This window comes from Babylonia areolata, chromosome 29 (assembly GCF_041734735.1).
Source record: "Babylonia areolata isolate BAREFJ2019XMU chromosome 29, ASM4173473v1, whole genome shotgun sequence".
Classification (NCBI taxonomy): Eukaryota; Metazoa; Mollusca; class Gastropoda; order Neogastropoda; family Buccinidae; genus Babylonia; species Babylonia areolata.
The window spans coordinates 22660883-22679669 of record NC_134904.1 but is presented as its reverse complement, the minus strand read 5'-3'; the positions used below and the strand labels follow the sequence as shown (position 1 = coordinate 22679669).

Below are 18787 nucleotides of genomic sequence, written 5' to 3'. Positions count from 1 at the left end.
ACAACCCATTATTATGATTATGAAAGGACATTAAAAGAAGGGTAAAACCAATTAAACACTACCAAATAAATGTAATTTTTGGTAACAGTACATGCTCATACTGACATGCTGGGACTGAAATTGAAATGATTTCTTGTAGAGGCTAAATACTTCTCGACAACTATGAAAAATTCCATCTGTCTTCTTGACCTGCACTGTACTTCACAATTTACCACTTATTCTGAAGTGATGGATCAGTCAGACCCATACTTGTTAACCTGTCTGCCTATAAGATGACCTGCACAAAGTGTTGCCATAGTGCCTTTAAGATGTCCACTGATATCCTGCATGTTCCAAATTTTCCTTCCACAGAGTTTGGTTCATTGAACATGGTCCACATAAATAGACTATGAATGATGTTTGATGTGTTTGATTATAAAAAATACTACTTTTCCTGATTCCCTGTCCTGTGCAGCTTTTTCCCCACTGACGGGGCTAGTTTACTTCACCCCAGTATATTACCTCCCCTGTGCGTGCCTATTGAGCGCTGTCTTCTTCAGGCAGCAGTCTTCGATCCCTGACTGTTGTTTCTTTGACGACCCTGCATTGCATATTGCCATGTTTCCTACCAGGACACAGGACTGCCTCACTGATTTGGGTGATCGGGCTAAAAATAACCTTCAGACTGCCATGTGAGCTGCACTCAAACAGCAGATAATTTATTCCCCTGCTACTGCCTCGAAAGCCATACCGAAGTGGCAGCTAAATATTTCCATCTTGTGAAAGCTTTTACACTGTTTTGGAATTATTGGTAGCTTTTGCTTTGCTGAGGTTCCCCTGACTCCTATGACAACTGGGAAATGCTGTACGTCACCCACGAATGTGGTTTCTCAGAAGATTTTATTGGCTGACTGGAGCATGTCAACAACTTTGTATCTATGTGGGCAAGCAAAATGGCGACAACTTGTCCCATGCAAGTGTGATCAAAACATTAACTAAATGCATTGACAGGTTTTAGTCACTGCTCAATGAAAATTAGAATGCTTGAAGAAGACGAAGATAAACTGCATTCTGACAATTATGTGGAGGAGGAACGTGAGGAATACCAGTCTACTCTTCACCCAGAGAGCAGAACAGAGTTTGACCTAACCAGCAGACAGTTTAGTGGTTTGAGAATAGAACATACTGTGTGTGACAGTCTAGCCTGTGAGAGGTGGGGGAGGTATCTGATTACAGTGTGCAGAGCAGATCAGGACACAAGAGGGAAGGGGAGCGGCATGTGATGATGGGTGTGGTGGTGTGCCTATTGTCAGAGCAGTGGTTTGACAGTGGGCTGATGATTTAGGTCCTGACATATGCAATGTTTATTGTTTATAAATTCTTGTGTGTTAAATATTCATTTCATCACATTTTTTCTGTATTGTCAATTCATTTTCATCGCAGAAAATATATACTTTAGCTCTGTTATTTAAGAAAGTAATCCAGAATGTTTTTCTACACGTACCTGTTCTGTGAAAATTCTCTGGATTCAGTTATTTGCCAAATCCATGGGCAGGCTTAGCGTTAAATCTAGATTGCCCTCGTTAGGACATGCTGGCCCAGCTCATAAACCACTGCAAATACCTCGTCCTCTGCTCCTCTTCCACCTCCCTCAATCCTACCATCTCTATCACCACTGCAACTGGACCCCACACGCAGCATGCTCTCACTCCCCACCCCACCCGACTCGGGGATGGGGTGGGGGGGGGGGAATGTTCTCTCTCCCAGGGATGGTAAGGTCCCGTGACAAAAGCACAAAAAGAATTTCCCCTCGCCAGCGACCATGAAAGTTGAAACAAAGGGACTCGACCTCGCAACCTCCTGCATGTTTCCAGCGCAGCTGCCTCTCTTGGATCAGCACAGCCCTCTGCTACTGCTGCAAGTGCACTCCAAACATTCACTCATGAGGCAAGCTGTGTCCACAGCAACTGGCAACCTCATGCACATCCATCCCACTCGGCTATGGATGACTCGGGCAGGGATGCCTTTCCAGTGCAGTAGGAGGAAGACGTCGTATGAGAAGCGCTTAAAACACTCTCCTCTCCTCATCTGACTTACAATGTTCAATGCAAGATGTGTTAGTGTGTTTTTCTTATGGTTTGAGCGACAAAGGAGTTGATAAGTATTTCATATTTTAAAGAACAAACAACAAACCACTACATATATATTCAGATTTTTATTCATTTCCATTCACAGCTAGTTCAGTGTGATAATATTGGCTACTGTACAAACAATAAGTTACAGTCCAAGATGGATCTGTGAAAACATTTACACAAAATCATAAAAAGACATATGTCCAGAAAACACTTCATACAAAAAGGTCAACCACCCACTGGCAGTGAGAGGGTTTGTGAATTGTACAGCATTTTCTCCCCTCATATTTGTTTATTTGAATATTATTCTGGCAGTGTACAAAACTGAGATTAATTCTGAACCGTGTAATGCCAAACATGTCATCTATCTTGATCTGGACCAGTTTCTTATCTCAGGTGTGAGACAACAGGAGGCAAGGGACTTGGGGTCAACGGTTATGCCCAAGAATAATATGGGGATCTGGGGGAGTGACAGAGACTGGGTGATTCTGAACAACATATTCTGTGATGGTCAGACAACTGAATGACCCATAATCAGTTCATGTTGTACAAATCAGGGTGAGGTGGGAGTGTGATTTCATTAAAAAAAAGAAAGAAAGAAAGTAAAATCACCCAGTAACAATCATCAGGGAAGGGGTCTCGCTGATAATGATAACATGCATCAGAATTATGTACTATCCTAACATGTACAAAGTCACAAAGAAAATACTTTTGTTTTCTGACCATGGTTCACAAATGGGTAGGTGTTGGGACTGGGAGGTGGGGGGGCATAATTTTGATAATACTGGCTTTGCTATTCAAACTCAACATTGTAACGAGGGGATGCTGCCATGTTCAGTTTGAAAGGGGTCAAATTAGGAGTGACCCAAGGCGCTGCATTTAGACATTTCATGACGCACACATGCACAGTAACACGAACGTTTCATAATAGGTGTAATCAATAAATATGTTAAGTAATGTAGTCATATTTGCTCTATTCCTGTCATCAAAATTATTAAGAAAAAAGAAAGGCCCAGCAATATTTTGTATGCATTACCTCTCATTTGATCTGTATATATATGACCAAAAGTAGAAATCTTCAATTTTTTTTAAAAATTATTTTAATTTTTTTTATAGTATATTTTAAATAAATACCTTTTGTGTACAAACACAACCTTTAGTAAAATACCATCTAAAGTTTACTGCAACCCTGTGCAATATAAGATTTCATGTCACCTGCACCAGAAAAGGAAGCAATAAATTAAGAATGTAAAAAATATAATCAAACTCATAAAAAAAAGGTCTCCAGACTGAATGGCAATAGAAACATGTACAGTCAAGGGTGTTGAGCAAATGTCTTTCACAATCCATTAAATGGGTGGTTGACAGCTTGCATCTGAGGCACAGATACTGTCATGTTTTACTGTTTCACACTCCCCCTCACCCTAGACATTATTATTTATTGTCGGGGTCACTTTCTGCCCATGCTGATGAAGGCTGGAACTTAAGTACATTTCTGTGTGAAACAGCATGTATCATAAATGCATGATCCTACAAACACGCTGACCAATAAGGACCAGCCTTTGTGATTTGTGTAAGAAAGGTATGCAACACAGCAAGCCATGCAAAAACCAATGAATGATGGGGGTTCAATCTCTTTATATTTTTAATTAAAAATAAAATACTGTAAAACCTTTTGCACATCATGATCAAGTGAACAGGGCTAGGCAGGGGTCCCTTTAAAATTGTTACAGAATTAAAACTTTTGCATAACTAAACCTCACAGACATTTCAAATGGTATCTTCTCATGCAATAAAATCCTATTTATGTTGTGGTGATACAGAACACATACTTTCTGAATGTTCATATAGCTGGTTCATAAAGTGACAAGTGATGCATTTCTTACTTTTTTTTTTTTAGAAGTGACCAATAATAATTCATAGATAACTGTGGTTTACTAAGAGAACAGAGAAAGTATCACACTTTCTCAATTCTTAAGTGTCTTAATCATGGGCCCAGGAGAAACATCAATTACTGCTGACTACAAAAAAAGTATATCTTCCCTATAAAAAACCAAACACCTACTTTTCATGCCACATTCACTGAAAGAAGAAAAACAGCTTAACATTTGGTCAGTCACTGCCGAAAACATTTTATATCTATACTCATAAAGCAAATCAATTTCACTGAAACACAGAAGAATAATCAACGACATACCAGTGAAGTTATCATGACATCAAATTCCTGGGACATCAATGTAGCCACATCAAACGGAGTAAGTTTCTTTCCAACACACACATGCCGCCCAACACCCTGTTCTCATCTTCCATGAAAGATGTCCAAATTTGAAAAGTCTATATCAGTCTTCTAACCACAATTCTCACAAACATCTTTTCTATAAAGGCAAAGGAAATGTATATTATGCAACAAAAAAACAACTGAACACAAAGAACACAAGCAGAAACACTAACATATGAAATGACTCATGATATCTTCACATGACAACCATACATTCATTTCTGTCGGACAGCCCTGCCAAGCCACTGACACATAATTTCCATTATTATTACTGTTGCTTTTAGTCCAGCCGACCACACATGGCCATAAAACTACAAAGACTGCCGAGCTACACAATGTCCAACTGCATTAGACAAAACTGTCACATAAAAAAAACCCCAACAAAACAATGATAAACCAACAAAACACTGTTCATAACACATTATCTTATCCATTTAGATTTCAGGATGTCAGCCCTTTTGCTTAAATCATTCTGATAACAAAAATTCATAAAAAAGGAAAAAGCAATATTTCAAACTATCAAAGCCCAACAAAAGATACATAAAAAGGCCATAAAGGCAAATAACGCTGCAGAACGAAGAGCTAGTGCCCATCCCAGTGTTTACAATCTCGCTACCTAATTGCCAGAGCAAAACAGCACAGATAGTACATCAAAGACTGTGGAAATGAGAATAAAGTGTCAAGGCCTGCTTGAAAAAAGAAAGGGGAATGGACTGGGAAGGCAGAAAAAGGAGACAATGTGACGACAGTGAAAGAAGAAAAAAAGGCAGAAATATAGAGAACAATAGAAAAGAGGAAATTTCCAGGAGGGGGGATGCTATTCATACTGAAAGACCCCCGGCATCCCACTGGGGAATGTCTCCACTGTAGTTTCCACTGAAGCATGGAAAACGGAAAGGTCTCTTCACTGATGCACAAATGTGTCTTATGCAAAACAACTCTATGATGATTAAAGACAGGTTTAAAACATTCACCCAACTTTTTTTCTTTTTTTTTTGGGGGGGGGGGAGCAGTGCTGGTGGCATGGCAGATGGGTAGACTTGTTTTTTTTCTGGAAGCTGACTGAGCAGCTTGTGTCTCCTTGATGTTGGCAAAGCTCTACCTGCCTGGAATCTTCCAGTTTCTTAACAACTTAGGAACAAATGAGTTGAATCATGTTGGGCAGCTTTTCCCGTCAATGGTAGGGATATTGGTACTGCTGGGATGGACTCCCCTACCCCTTCCCATCACACTATATTAACAATTCAGAAAACTGAAATATCTCCAGTCCAACTAAAATCATTGACAAAAATAAAAAATAAAATAGTAGCGAATGAATTTACATTAACACTGAAGAAAGCATTAAGAAATGTAAGAAGAAATTATGAAACATCGAACGAGTTAGAAAATCTAGGGATATTTTCAGCACTAAAAATAAAACACATGCCCAATAAAAATTGTCCAAGTTGTAATAAACTCTGATCAACAGAGACTGAGCAATCTGTTAATATCCACAGTGACAACTTACAAAAAAAAAAAAATGCAGTTTTTTTGAGACATGCCACACAATATAATCTCCATCAGAAGTCAAACACACAAAAAACAAAACAGCAATGAAACTACATCTTTGGTAAATGACTGTTAAAAGAGATGTATGAGACACGAGATTTAAATCAGACAACTAGAGACAATTCATGCCAAATGGGTGGTTTCATAGCTCATTCAGACCTGCCTGTTTATTGTTGCTTATAGTCTTAGAAGTCCAGCCGACCATACAAGGCCATATCAGGACGGTCAAAACGTGCAAATGCTCAACTGTGTCAACATAAAAAAAAAAAAATAAAAAAAAACAACAACAAAAAAACCAAGGAAACCCACAAAACACAGTTCATGACACATTATCCCAACCATTTAGATCCTTTAGGCAAATAAGATGAGGCCGTGCTGAGGACGTCAGCCCTTCCGCTTAATTTATCATCTCCAGATTGCAAGAAATCTGAAAAAAGGGGATAAAAATACTTCTAAGTCAAAGAAAAATCCTGACAGGAACTCCTGGAAAAATACATTAAAAAAGGCCATATAGGTTTTTAACACTGCAAATTGGACAGCTAATGCCCATCCCGGTGTTAACAATTTTACTACCTAGTCACCAAAGCATAACAGCTGAGATAGTATATCACAGACTGCAGAAAAGAGAAAAAAAGTGACAAGGCTCGCTCAAAAAACAGAAAGGGGAATGGACTAGGAAAGCAGAAAAAGGAGAGAACAGAGAAGAAAGAAAAAAAGGCAGAAATAAAGAGAACAATAGAAAAGAGGAAATTTCTAGCACAGATTTTCCAAAAGATGGGAATGCTATTTATACTGAGAGACCCCTGGCATCCCACATGGGATCAGACCTGCCTACCTGGTAATTATTTCATACTGGCAAGTTTTCAATACTATGACACACAATTCAGAATCATGGACAATTGTAATTGTTGGTGTATGCAAGCAGGCACTTGTGTCTGTATTATGTAATCATGATTATTTATGTCACAAAATTTTGTTACACAGAACAAAAAAAAAAAAAAAAAAACAAACCTTTATCAGTTTTAGCTCAAATAAAAACTGTTAACTATTTAAAATATTTCTAAATAAAATCATTTACACATCAGAATCACTACCAAATGTTCAAAACATGGACAAACAACAGTGGTTAAGAACTTAAAATCCTTTAAACTATGGTCAATGCCTAACAGGACTTCGGTTTGCAGGCTGTTAAAATGGTATCTAGCTAGATCTATTTTCAATGGTTATGATGGCAAACAGATTCAACTTAACTGACTAGTTCAAATGTATACAGTCTCAGGGAACACTTCCAACAAGGGGACATAAACAGCTACAGACACCAAACAAAATGAATCATATGTGTTCAATCTGTTTTCGTGGATTTGTTCCTTATATTTTTTTGTACTGTTAAAAAAAAAAGATAGCATTTAGCAAGTCTTGCTATGTATGAATGTCTGTGAAAATATTATTCACAAATTCAATCTTTGGAAGCACATCATCTGACGAAAATGCATGCAATAATGTACACAGAGAGAGAGTGAGAGAGAGAGAGAGAGAGAGAGAGAGGGAGAGATTCTTCCTTTCATGGTGGAAGTATCTCTGAATGCACAAAAACCTGTCTGAAATTTTCTAATTTTCCTATGGGAGAAAATATTTGTTGGCAAAAACATTAATTCATGTAAACCACAAGGCTTTTGCTCGAAGATCAATTTAATATTCATGACATTTTTTTCACCACCCCAAATCTTTTTCATCCATCTAGATGACCAACACCAGTCCAAATCCAATACATCAACACACTGCTGTTCAGACTATACTTTTCACTGTGCTTTCATACTATCAACAACTACCAATCTGCTCTTCAGCCATTTATTTCAGACTTTGTACTGGTGCAAGGTAAAATAATGCCATTTTTTTCAATGTCTGCAAGGACTATCTTCTCAAAAAAACAAACCAAAACACACACACACACAGACATACACACACACAAATATATATATATATATAAATAAAAATAAAACAAAGTTGAAAACCAACAACCAACATGTATTTCATTAAAAAAAAAAAAAAAAAGATTCTGGAAGATCACTTACACATTTCTGGAAGATCACTTACACATTAAAACAAAACCCCAACAAATAACAGTCTTTAGGTAGAATTTCTCAAGTTGTAGCAGCTCACTGTGTATTGCATTCAATACTGTGGACACTGATGGGGGTGGCATCCACAGAATAGGAAAAGGATGGAAACGGCACGGCTGCCAGCTTGTGGGAGTCTGCTGCACTTGCCACACACTGACCCAAGATACAAAATGTATGTTATTGTCATGCAGGGCTAGACATTTCCAGAAGACTTTTACATGTCTCAGGGAGAAGTAGATTTACCCATTGCCTGCCTTTGGAGATGAGACTTGTGTACCTTTGTTGCACTGTTGTACGCCTAGCGGACCTATCTGTATGTGTCCAATTTTCATCAGCAAATCAGGGTTGATATTAAAGGGAAATGACCTACTTTATTTCTCCGTCTTCCACAATGTTTAAGATTGTTTACATCGCTTAGACTTGTATGTTCTGTACTATATAACTCATAGGCACTGGAAAATTCAGTAGCACTTGCAGACACAGTTGGTCAAAATGGTGTTGTCTTGCAAAGACTGATCTCAGCTCATTTTTGAAGGTTTGCAGTCTTCAAGTGGCTCAGCAAATACTGAAAGAAATGGATAGTGGAGAAGAAAACCTGTGATGTGGTGAGGGTGGTGTTCCAGGTACAGATATGGCACATGATGACAACAGTCACAACCCACTTCATGACACAGAGTGAAAATTAACAGTGATGTAAGTTTGTGCCCAAGACTGGTCAATCAGTCTGTTGCAGGACAGTTGTAAAGTGACTGTGAACATGAACCAATTGCCAGTACCAGCACTGTCACTCCACATGTGTAGCTTGAAATGGAAGGGGTTTGCAGACAGCAGGGTGCCAGTCAAACTCGCCATCAACCAGCGGGGGGCAGTATCTGTTGGCTGGGTGCCAACACACAGATGGGAGGCCGTTTTTTTTCTTCATCAAGCTCTGGTACTGGGCCACAGGACCCAACAAAAACAAAACTGACCGGCAATCCTGGAATTGAGCGTGATGCAGAGAATTTCAACTACTTGATTTCCTGGAAATATTCTCCGACTCAGATTTAAAACAACAATAACAAGTTGTACAATGGAATCATCACCTACTTAAAGTGCAATGTATGAGCATTCATCACGCAAAATTTCAAGGATATATCTTTGTATTTGAGGATGTAGCAGACTTTTTTTTGCACTCAAGTGGAAACCCCAAGTTTGTCCTCAGCACACAGGAAAGACAAATTTGTTAAAATGTTTGACAGGCAAGGGGTCTACAAATATATGGCTAATAATACTAACTGCCAGTGATGCAAACCATATGCCAACTTTAGATAAGACAAAATAACACTGGGTATGCATGGTGATTTTCTCTTCTATAAAGGACAGTCATTCAACGATTCATGATTATTCTCCTCACAAAAGGTTAGTCATTCATGATTTTTCTTCATGATTCCTGAAATATTCTAATGTGAAGAATAATAATATTTTTTTTTCTTTTCTTTTCTTTTTTTGAGAATTGCAGAAATATTCTTTCCTGTCTCTTTGTTGTATTTCTTCTTTCTTTCCCTGATATTTTCTTTGGTTAGAGTCTCTGCTGGCCTCTTTTCTGGTGAATGTTCTCAATTTCCAGAGCTGGATAACTGAAACTTGACCAGTTACATGTTCAGAAGTGCTAAAAAGTAGGCCTTCATGATGAAACACTCAAGGCCAGAGTCCATGGCATGTTGTGCACATGAGACATATATTTAAAACAGAATAAGGCTGTGTGCATTGTGGACCCGGACCCGGCTGTTAGTAACATGGCTGTGCCTTGCCTGTCTGGCATTGAGAAAAACTTGCATGGGCAAATCCCTTTTTAAGCTCACTGGAGACGGACCAAGCCATACGTCAGGACCCATCTGTGTTAAGAGCCAGAATTTCTCTGGTTGTGCAAACCTCATTTGTCCCGGCAGTCACTGTGATTAGTTTTTTGTTACTGCTTAATGTGGGTCATGTGTCTTAACTCCTACCCTAATTTTGCTGTTCCATTTCCAAGGAAACATGTGGGCAGCCAATGCCAACCTGGCTCAGTCTGGGCCTTCTATGAATGATTTCATGGACCCGAGCAGCCAGGTGAAACATGGTGTGTGTCCACTATACACACAATCTAGAGCCCTTAGCCTCGTCTCACTGCAACTGCTCTCTGCAGCCGTTGAGACCAAGTGAAAGAAAATGAAGAGGGAAATGCAATCAGTTCGCAATGAAGCTGAGATAGCTCAGTCACTCTTTCACTAACATGGTCTAAAATTGTTTGCCTTATGGACATTTGTAGACGGCAATTCAACTGTCTGTCTGAAGGTTTAATTGTCCTGGGTATTCAGAAGGGTGGTAATTTTAAGCCCTGCTGTCATGGTTCTCTTGTCCCAATTTAAGCCTGTTATCCTGACAGAGCAACTGGACTCGCTTCTAATCAGGACACACTTTGTAGGGATTACTGGAAGCCCTATTGTTGGTAGGGGTAATTTTACATTCTTTTTTCTTTCTTTCCCCATTGAAACACCTGAATGCCTGTTAACTTTTATGTTTTATATTAATTTACTAGATGGATTACTTTGTATATCTTTGGTGTAAACCAGAACACACCATCCACGGTCAGAAAGATAATAATTTGGATTACGTGTCTGGAAGAGAGAATGAGAGAACGAAATGGATAACTCAAATTCAAAATGGATTACTTTGTATATCTTTGGTGTAAACCAGAACACACCATCCACGGTCAGAAAGATAATAATTTGGATTACGTGTCTGGAAGAGAGAATGAGAGAACGAAATGGCTAACTCAAATTCAAAATGCCAATGGCCCCCAAAAAGAACAGGCAAATAAATATCAAATACACTTAAAAAGATAATAAGAAACCAACCACAAATATTTTAAAAATTGAAAACAGATTCTTAACACAAAAAACTCACATGCAAGCCCAGAGGAAGGCAAGCCATTATCTATGTCTCCATCTGTATGCTCACTTTCACACAACACGCGCGCTTTCACCGATCAGTTATACACGGACTCCTGAGTAAAGAGATCAGCTTTATATAAATATTCTGAAACTCACTAAAGTAAAAATACAGCATAGTATCTGACAAAGCGGGGAATTCAGTGTGTGCGTGTACAATGTGGGGTGTGTGTGTGTGTGTGTGTGTGTGTGTGTGTATTTGGTTTGGTATGGTATGTGTGTGTATGCAAGTGTGTGTGCGTACGTGCATGTGTGTAGGTACAGGGTTTGATTTAAAATGTTTGATAGTTATGTGGAAGTATCAAGACACACATGAAGTTGGGCAGCAGCCAGTGAAGAGGAGAGTGGGCTGTTGCAGAACTCCGGTTAGCAGCAACAGTGATGTGCTCTTGGAGTCCATGAAAACTGATGGGAACTGCTGCTGACTGAGAATACCTGGATCTTTCTTTGCTGTCAACCCAAAGTCAAATGATACCTGGCAGACGAGCACTGGCGAGGCTGTGGAAAAGAGGTCTATAGCATAATGCTCATTCCAGCAATAATAATAAAATACAGCCCACTATCACCATCTCTCTAAATAAGAGATGATTTTTTTTCACACAATGTAAGGATTCAGGTTTCATGAAATGACTTTTCAAAGATCTTCATTTAGGCAAGAAAGAAAGAACACTATGCCAACCAAGAAGAAACTATACATATTGACCTGATCTGTCTGTAAACCATGTTTTACCACTGCATGGGCATGGACATGGTTTAAAAACGACCACCAGAAAAATCACAGAACTCTTTCTCAACGTCCAAAAGGTAAATGACCACATATGCACACACACACACACAAAAGCAAGTGTCAGCTGCAGAGGGTTTGAACTTTAAAGTGAGATAGCAAGAAGAAACAAGAACAGAAAAGGGAGAGATGTGTAAACACCAAAAATGTCGATTTCTGAACGACGAGACAGGACCAATAAGCACAGATCTGGAGGGCAAGAACTCCAAGTTAAAAAGCGTTGAGAGAGGGGAAAGGTTTCTATGAATAATTTCATGCTATCCCACCACAGAAAGAATACTGCTGTTTGAGTTAGCTTATTATCACTCCCCCTCCCCATCAAAATGAGATGCTGTTAGCAGTTAGCAGCAGTCAAGAGGTTAATGTGACCATAAATGATTGCTGAACTTAAACTCGCATAACAAACAAGAATATACTTGACACCTTGAATAATATCAAACTGCAAAGACAGCCACCATCCATCCTTCCATGAAACTGGAATAAAATATGTATTACTAAAATTGAGCACTGTTTGTGTGGGCTTCAAATTTATATACTGAATAGGTCCCTATCTAAATCAGGCTAGCAGTGTCAAATCTGCGAACAGGTACAATCTATTTCACTTCTGAAAATCAGAAAGAGAGTTGGTTTCTCAGCATCTTTGGTAATCAGTGTGTAATCAGACAGAAACACAAAGCAGTGCTGGTCTGATGTTCCTGCTCTTGTTGGCTCAAGTGACCAAACTTGCAGAGTGGTCAGCATGTATTAGTCATTGGCCTTTAGATACCAACCAAGTCTGACGGTGATCATTTTTTCAACCAAGATTTGTGAGTTACAGCATCTCATAATGTTTACATCACATTCACTGGGACAGTGTTGGGGCTGGAAAACAGGTCACTTACAGATTTACCAAACAGTAACAAAGTAGAACATTTTCTGGTCATGCAAAATTACATCTTGGTTTTTTTTCTTTTTCACTGAAGCAGGAATGCAGTGAAGGATAAAATTAACATTTTCGACAAAGAATAATATTTTTCATAACACTCATTAAATCAGAAGTATCTGTGTTCAACTAAAACATAAACCCATAAAACTCTTTGATAAGAACTGATCTATAAATAAGAAATGCCTCCTCATGTCTTCCCGGGAAGTACAGTACCATTTACTAACAGTAACACTTTAGAAAGCACACAGCACTATCATTAAGAAATAGGATGCAGGCGAATGAGCAACAATTAACACTCCATGGATCTTGCTTTATCTCTATATAGTCAGCATGTTTGTCTGAATTTCATTCATAAGCAGTTAAACTAAACAACTAATAAAGATCACTTCAACAGCGTCTGGTTTAAAAGATCTTTAAAATGACTATCAAACAAGAAAAAGGCAAACATACAGAAGTTCCACACACAGCTATGCACAACAAATCAGTCTAGATCAATAATGATAACAAATCAGGCAGACTGCTATTCTATTCACATACTGATAAAAAAAATTAATGAAGTCATTGCTTTATATACAATATATAAATAAAATCCCTGTTCATCACATTTTCATGTGGGAAAGAACTAACAGTTTGTACAAAAGTCCGTCACTTTAATTCACAGAACCATGTTCAAGTAAGAAAACCACAAAGAATATGTTTCAACAAATTAAAACTGAAGGTCCTTTGGCAAGTTTCCTTTTTGTAGGCATTTGTTTTGTCCAAATCAATGTGTAAGTTTGCAAAGAAGTGTCAATACAGCACTTTCTGGAGCATACACAGTACACTCAAAACAAATCTGACTGATAATTTATACATTAGTCAAAACAATTGTACAGCTTCATCATCAAAAATGGAACCACAGTTAAATCTTGCAAGGGTGTATCAATATGCCACAAATGTTACATGCACCCATGCACTTTCCCATGAAGATTTTTGAGGTCTAAATAAAAGTGACTTTGAAGGTATATGAGGTAGACTGATCAGTTTATTAACTGGCACACTGTCTGACTGTATCACTTTAGTTTCTGACCTGCACCTCTCACCATGGTTGATGTGGATGGGTACAGGCAACAAAACTCTGCCAGGGAAAGGCACCAGACTGGGCTGACAGAAAACAGGACAAGGGTGGGCAATGGAAGGCGTGGATGGATCACCAGGTCACCCTCACTGATCACCTGTCAACCTGTCTCCACACTACACACTGCAAAGGGGCACAACAGACTAGAGGAGGTTCATCTCATGAAGAAAACACTGCTTCACTTCCACAGCCACCTCCTTCAAAGGGGAAGTCAGAGAACATGATGTGCTGTTTGAAGCACTCTTTCCTACAGTTGGAGACAAGGTCACTGCTGAAGAGGGAAGCAGAGGTGCAATCAGCAGCTCCTGACTGATGTCCTGTGCAATGTGTGTGTAGATCCAATGACAGAGGGGTGGCCCGATGATGACCCATGTCAAGGGGTGGGGGCTCACAATGGATGGCCCCAATGATGAGCGAAGGAGGAGGAAGGCAAAACAGAGAAAGCAGCTTCAAGGAAATGCCATTTTGTAGCCTACAAATAGAGATGAGCCACAGTGTGATTGCAGGCAGACTTATTGGGTGAGATGCTTGTCAAACGTAGGTCTGTATGGCATGGTACATCTGCATCAATACCAGTTTGTGCACAGGAAGACAGGATCGGCGGTCGTTGCTGACAGGGTCATAGGTCAACCACGACAAGGAGTTGTAGTTTGCCAAGACGAATCTGCACACAAAAACTCCATGTAAAAATCAGCCACGCTTTCTAACATGTGGTTTAAAATTAGGTTGATTGTAGATAACTGTTCAGGCATGTAAAGTCAAGATAATATTTTTTTTTGCAATAAAAAAGTGTATTTCACCTCTACATAATGACATCCATAAAGAAAATAAACAAAATACAGCTAGAAATAGCATGCCTATTGTCAGATTATACCTGCAGAATAAATTAAAACAGGCTATAAGTTTATAACAACAAATCACAACTGGTGCAGACATGTAAGTAAATCACTGTCCCAACAGAGGTGGGTAAAGTCAATGTAAAAGATCAATCACAGTCTCAGAAACTGAGCTGGCAAGCTTTTTGACAGCAAAGAGCGTTTGCAAGTGAGTGGGTGAAGTTCTTTGATGACATTCACTCCTTTCAAGTTGCACGTGAGCCGATTACAGTGTCTGCTGTGCATCCGGCTTGCTACCTCTTCAAACAAATCAAGCTGATTCAGTGTAAAAAAAGTGTTAAAAACAAAAGGCATGTGCTTCAAGTCCAGTGCAAGTTCAACCCTGCGTTTTGTGAAAATCGTGGAACATTGGCTGTTGTCATTTCCCACAGTCTGCATTGAAATGTGAGTTCACTCTTCTCTAAAGCCACGCCCCCTTGATGACCTCTGGCTGGTATTTGACCTATCGTCTTACATCACTCCTCTTCCTCTCCTCTTCTTCTTCCAACGCTCACTGCACGTATTCTGTCAGTCATAGCCACTTGTTCAAAAACGCTGTCTGATTGGATGGACGGACTGAATTACCATCAAATGGGCTGTCAGTTTCATCACTGTCGTTGTCAGTCACTTTCTTTTTCAAACCAATCATCAGACAAGAGAGATCCTTTTCCATCGCGAAAGCTGTCCATTATCACAAGCAGAGCTTTCAGAATTGTGTAAATCTGTTGACTGTGACTATTTGACTTTACTGGACACAGTTTTCAATGCCTTTTTTTGCACATGATGCAACCCCCTTTTCCACGCGTATAACGTGGTCAGTTAGCAAATTATCAGAGTAGAAAGGGGTCTTCTACCAAATGTATATTCATTTAAATAGCATTTTTATAATCCAGACACATCAAAGTAACTGTTCAGTCTGTTTATATGAAATGAACCAAACTCCAATGAAGGAAAATCGGAACACATGCAGGACGTCAGTGGACCTCTTATAGGCACTATTGCAATATTTTTTGATGGATGTCAGCTGACGTCTTATAGGCACTCTACTGGTAAAATTAAAAACATACTTACCATGACTTACTGGTGCAGACTTCCATTAGGGTGTATTCCTGTCCTGTTCAAAATACTTCTCTGCCCAAAATCAAAAGTAGCTGCAGCTAGTAGCCTCCTTTAATACGACCTCATTTGTGTTCTGCACCGCTGCATTGTTCACATGAGAACAGGAGATGACAGGATAACAGTGCACAACTGTCCTTTTCCTCATTACATTTCTAAAGGAAAATCTACTTATCAAGTACAAATACACAGCAAATTAGTGTCCACATTTTCACTAACTTCAATTTATCCTTCTGGAAATCAACATTTTAGAGTTTTCTCATGCAGTCAGACCTGTGTATCCAAAGTTACTTGTTTTGAAGCCCCCACTGGTGTGATAATAAGTCATGCCAGCAGGACTGCTTGTCAAAAGAAAGCTTGAGATATGTCACAAAATCTTGAAAAGAGCAAAGCATGCTTCTGAAATGTTTTTCTTTGTATTCATATGACAAAGTGGCAATGTGTAGCTTTCTTTGATACAGGCCTTCAGTATTTCACATTCTCACCGACAATCAATGTGATACCAATGCCATACCAAGAATATATTAGAAAATATTTGTATCAAACTGGTTCTTTTAGTCAAATGAGTGGAAGTTTCAACATTATCTGGAGTTGTGGAATCTAACTTCCAAAACCTCCCTAAAAATGGAGTATGTTGCACACATGGCTGGGTAAAAATAGTCAAGACAAGTTTAACAGTTTAGTGCCAATGAAACGTCGCTGACATCCTGCACAAAGTGATAATGCCACAATGCCAAAAAGACGTCTACTGACGTCCTGCATATGTTGCATTTTTTCCTTCACAAGAGTTTGGTTCAATGAATATAAATCCTGCACAAAGTGATAATGCCACAATGCCTATAAGACGTCTACTGACGTCCTGTATATGTTGCATTTTTTCCTTCACAAGAGTTTGGTTCAATGAATATAAATCCTGCACAAAGTGATAATGCCACAATGCCTATAAGACGTCTACTGACGTCCTGTATATGTTGCATTTTTTCCTTCACAAGAGTTTGGTTCAATGAATATAAATCCTGCACAAAGTGATAATACCACAATGCCTATAAGACATCTACTGACGTCCTGCATATGATGCATTTTTTCCTTCACAAGAGTTTGGTTCAATGAATATAAATCCTGCACAAAGTGATAATGCCACAATGCCTATAAGACGTCTACTGACGTCCTGCATATGTTTCATTTTATCCTTCACAGGAGTTTGGTTCAATGAATATAAACAGACTCTAACAATTAGTCTGATGTGTGTTTTACTACGTCAGGTGGAAGACTCCTTTCTTCTTAACAATGATTTGCTAACTCAAACACTTGGAATGTGTGAGGAAAGGGGGTTGCATCACATGCAAAAACACACACACACCCCTTCCCCCCAAACTAGTACTGACAGGGAATGTGCAGAGATACATGGAAAGAGGGGGGAGGAGAGGGAAGAGGGGAAAGAGGAGTAATGTAAGATGACTGGGCAAAAGCCAGTCAGAGGGCATGGAAGCGGGTGTGACCACTGAATGTCAGTGAACTGTTCACTGCTTAATGTTTGAAAAAAGAAAAAAAAAGAAAAAAAAGAGCAGCCAATAATCCAGATTTTCATGAAAATGCATGGCCGCAAGTGCACTGGATTTCACGCTTTTTGTCAATGAATAAGAAGCAGGATGCATAGCTGACACTTTAATCGGCCCAGGTGCAACCTAGAGGGAGTGAGTGTCACCAATCTAAAGAGAGAAAGCTCTTTGCTCTCAAAAAGCTTGTCTGTTCAGTTTCTGAGAACTTAAAATTTTTTTACCCCGATTACCCCTGAATCCTCAAAATTACCTGGTAAGAGGAAAGCACTTTCCTTTCATAATTTTTCTGGCACTCAAAAGGTTAAGCCCAGTTGTACATGAGTGAACTTGAGACCCGTGGTCCACAAAAGGGAGAGGAGGGTGGGGGGCCTTTATAAAAAAAAAAAAAAAAAAAAAAAAAAAAAAAAAAAAAAAAAAAAGCAAATTAATTTTTCTCCTGTACAGAATATTTCATCAATCTTTCGATCACAGCTAGAAGGGGGCCATGTTGATAGCCTGTGAAGACCAAAAGCTGTGAAGAGCTGCTGTGGGCCACCACAGGAGGGGGGAGGATGAAATGTAACTTACCGAAGCACATCACAGGTGAGGGTAGAGTCCAGGGGATGGTTACTACGGTTGGGGTTGTTGGCAGAGTGATCCAGTTCGTCTTGCCACTGTCGACTGGACATGTTGACATGCAGGGCTGCCTGCTCACACAAGGTCATACATATTTTGTGGGAATTAACTTCTTAACTGTTTTATAACTTATTAACAACAAAATTCCAATGTGTGTGGATGCTGCACTGTGTGTGCTAACCTATTTCAAGACCCATTCTTTTAAAAACTGTTAAAAAAAAAAAAAAAAAAGTGAAGAAAAAAAGCATAATGTGATGTCATAAAGGTATCACTCCTAAACAAACATCTGAAGGAGGACAGGAGGGCGGGCAGGAACAGGGCTCATATAGTTCTGAATGAAATCTCATTCTGAAAGGACTGTAAATCTGTATACTCTATCAGAAACATACCAGACACAAATACGTGCAGACACACACACACAGAAGCATGATAACAGTGATAAAGGCTAAAGCTTAGCAACTGCTAGTGATAATGAAAAAGGAAGCCTTTATTTGGCTCAACTTTAGACGAGTGAGGTGCGAGGAGGGAACTGCTGACCTTGAAGCAGACGGGGGCAATGTGCTGGTTCTCTGGACAGGAGGACCACAGCCAGTGGGGGAGGGGCCCTGTGGGGGCAGTGGACAGGTAGTAGCCCATGGCCAGAGGCTGCTGCAGCAGGTTGTTGTCATCTTGAGGATCCGCTATCACCTGACCATTTGGCACCTGCCACAACAGTCACCACTTCACCGTTAATCACCTGTGATACATCTCATTCAGATGAAAGAGGAGGG

The 18787-nt window shown here is 39.4% G+C and overlaps 1 protein-coding gene across 1 annotated transcript in view; it reads right to left on the bottom strand.

Moving 5' to 3' along the window:
- Nucleotides 1-478: 478 nt before the first annotated feature.
- Nucleotides 479-18787, bottom strand: part of LOC143302314 (mediator of RNA polymerase II transcription subunit 13-like) — a 130519-nt gene continuing 112210 nt past the window's right edge. The window contains exons 29-31 of the mRNA XM_076616925.1: nucleotides 18555-18719; nucleotides 17970-18088; nucleotides 479-14516 (exon numbers count right to left, since the gene is read on the bottom strand). Coding sequence (XP_076473040.1) covers nucleotides 14384-14516; nucleotides 17970-18088; nucleotides 18555-18719 — 417 coding nt within the window. The 3' untranslated portion in view covers nucleotides 479-14383. The remainder of the gene's footprint in view (nucleotides 14517-17969; nucleotides 18089-18554; nucleotides 18720-18787) is intronic.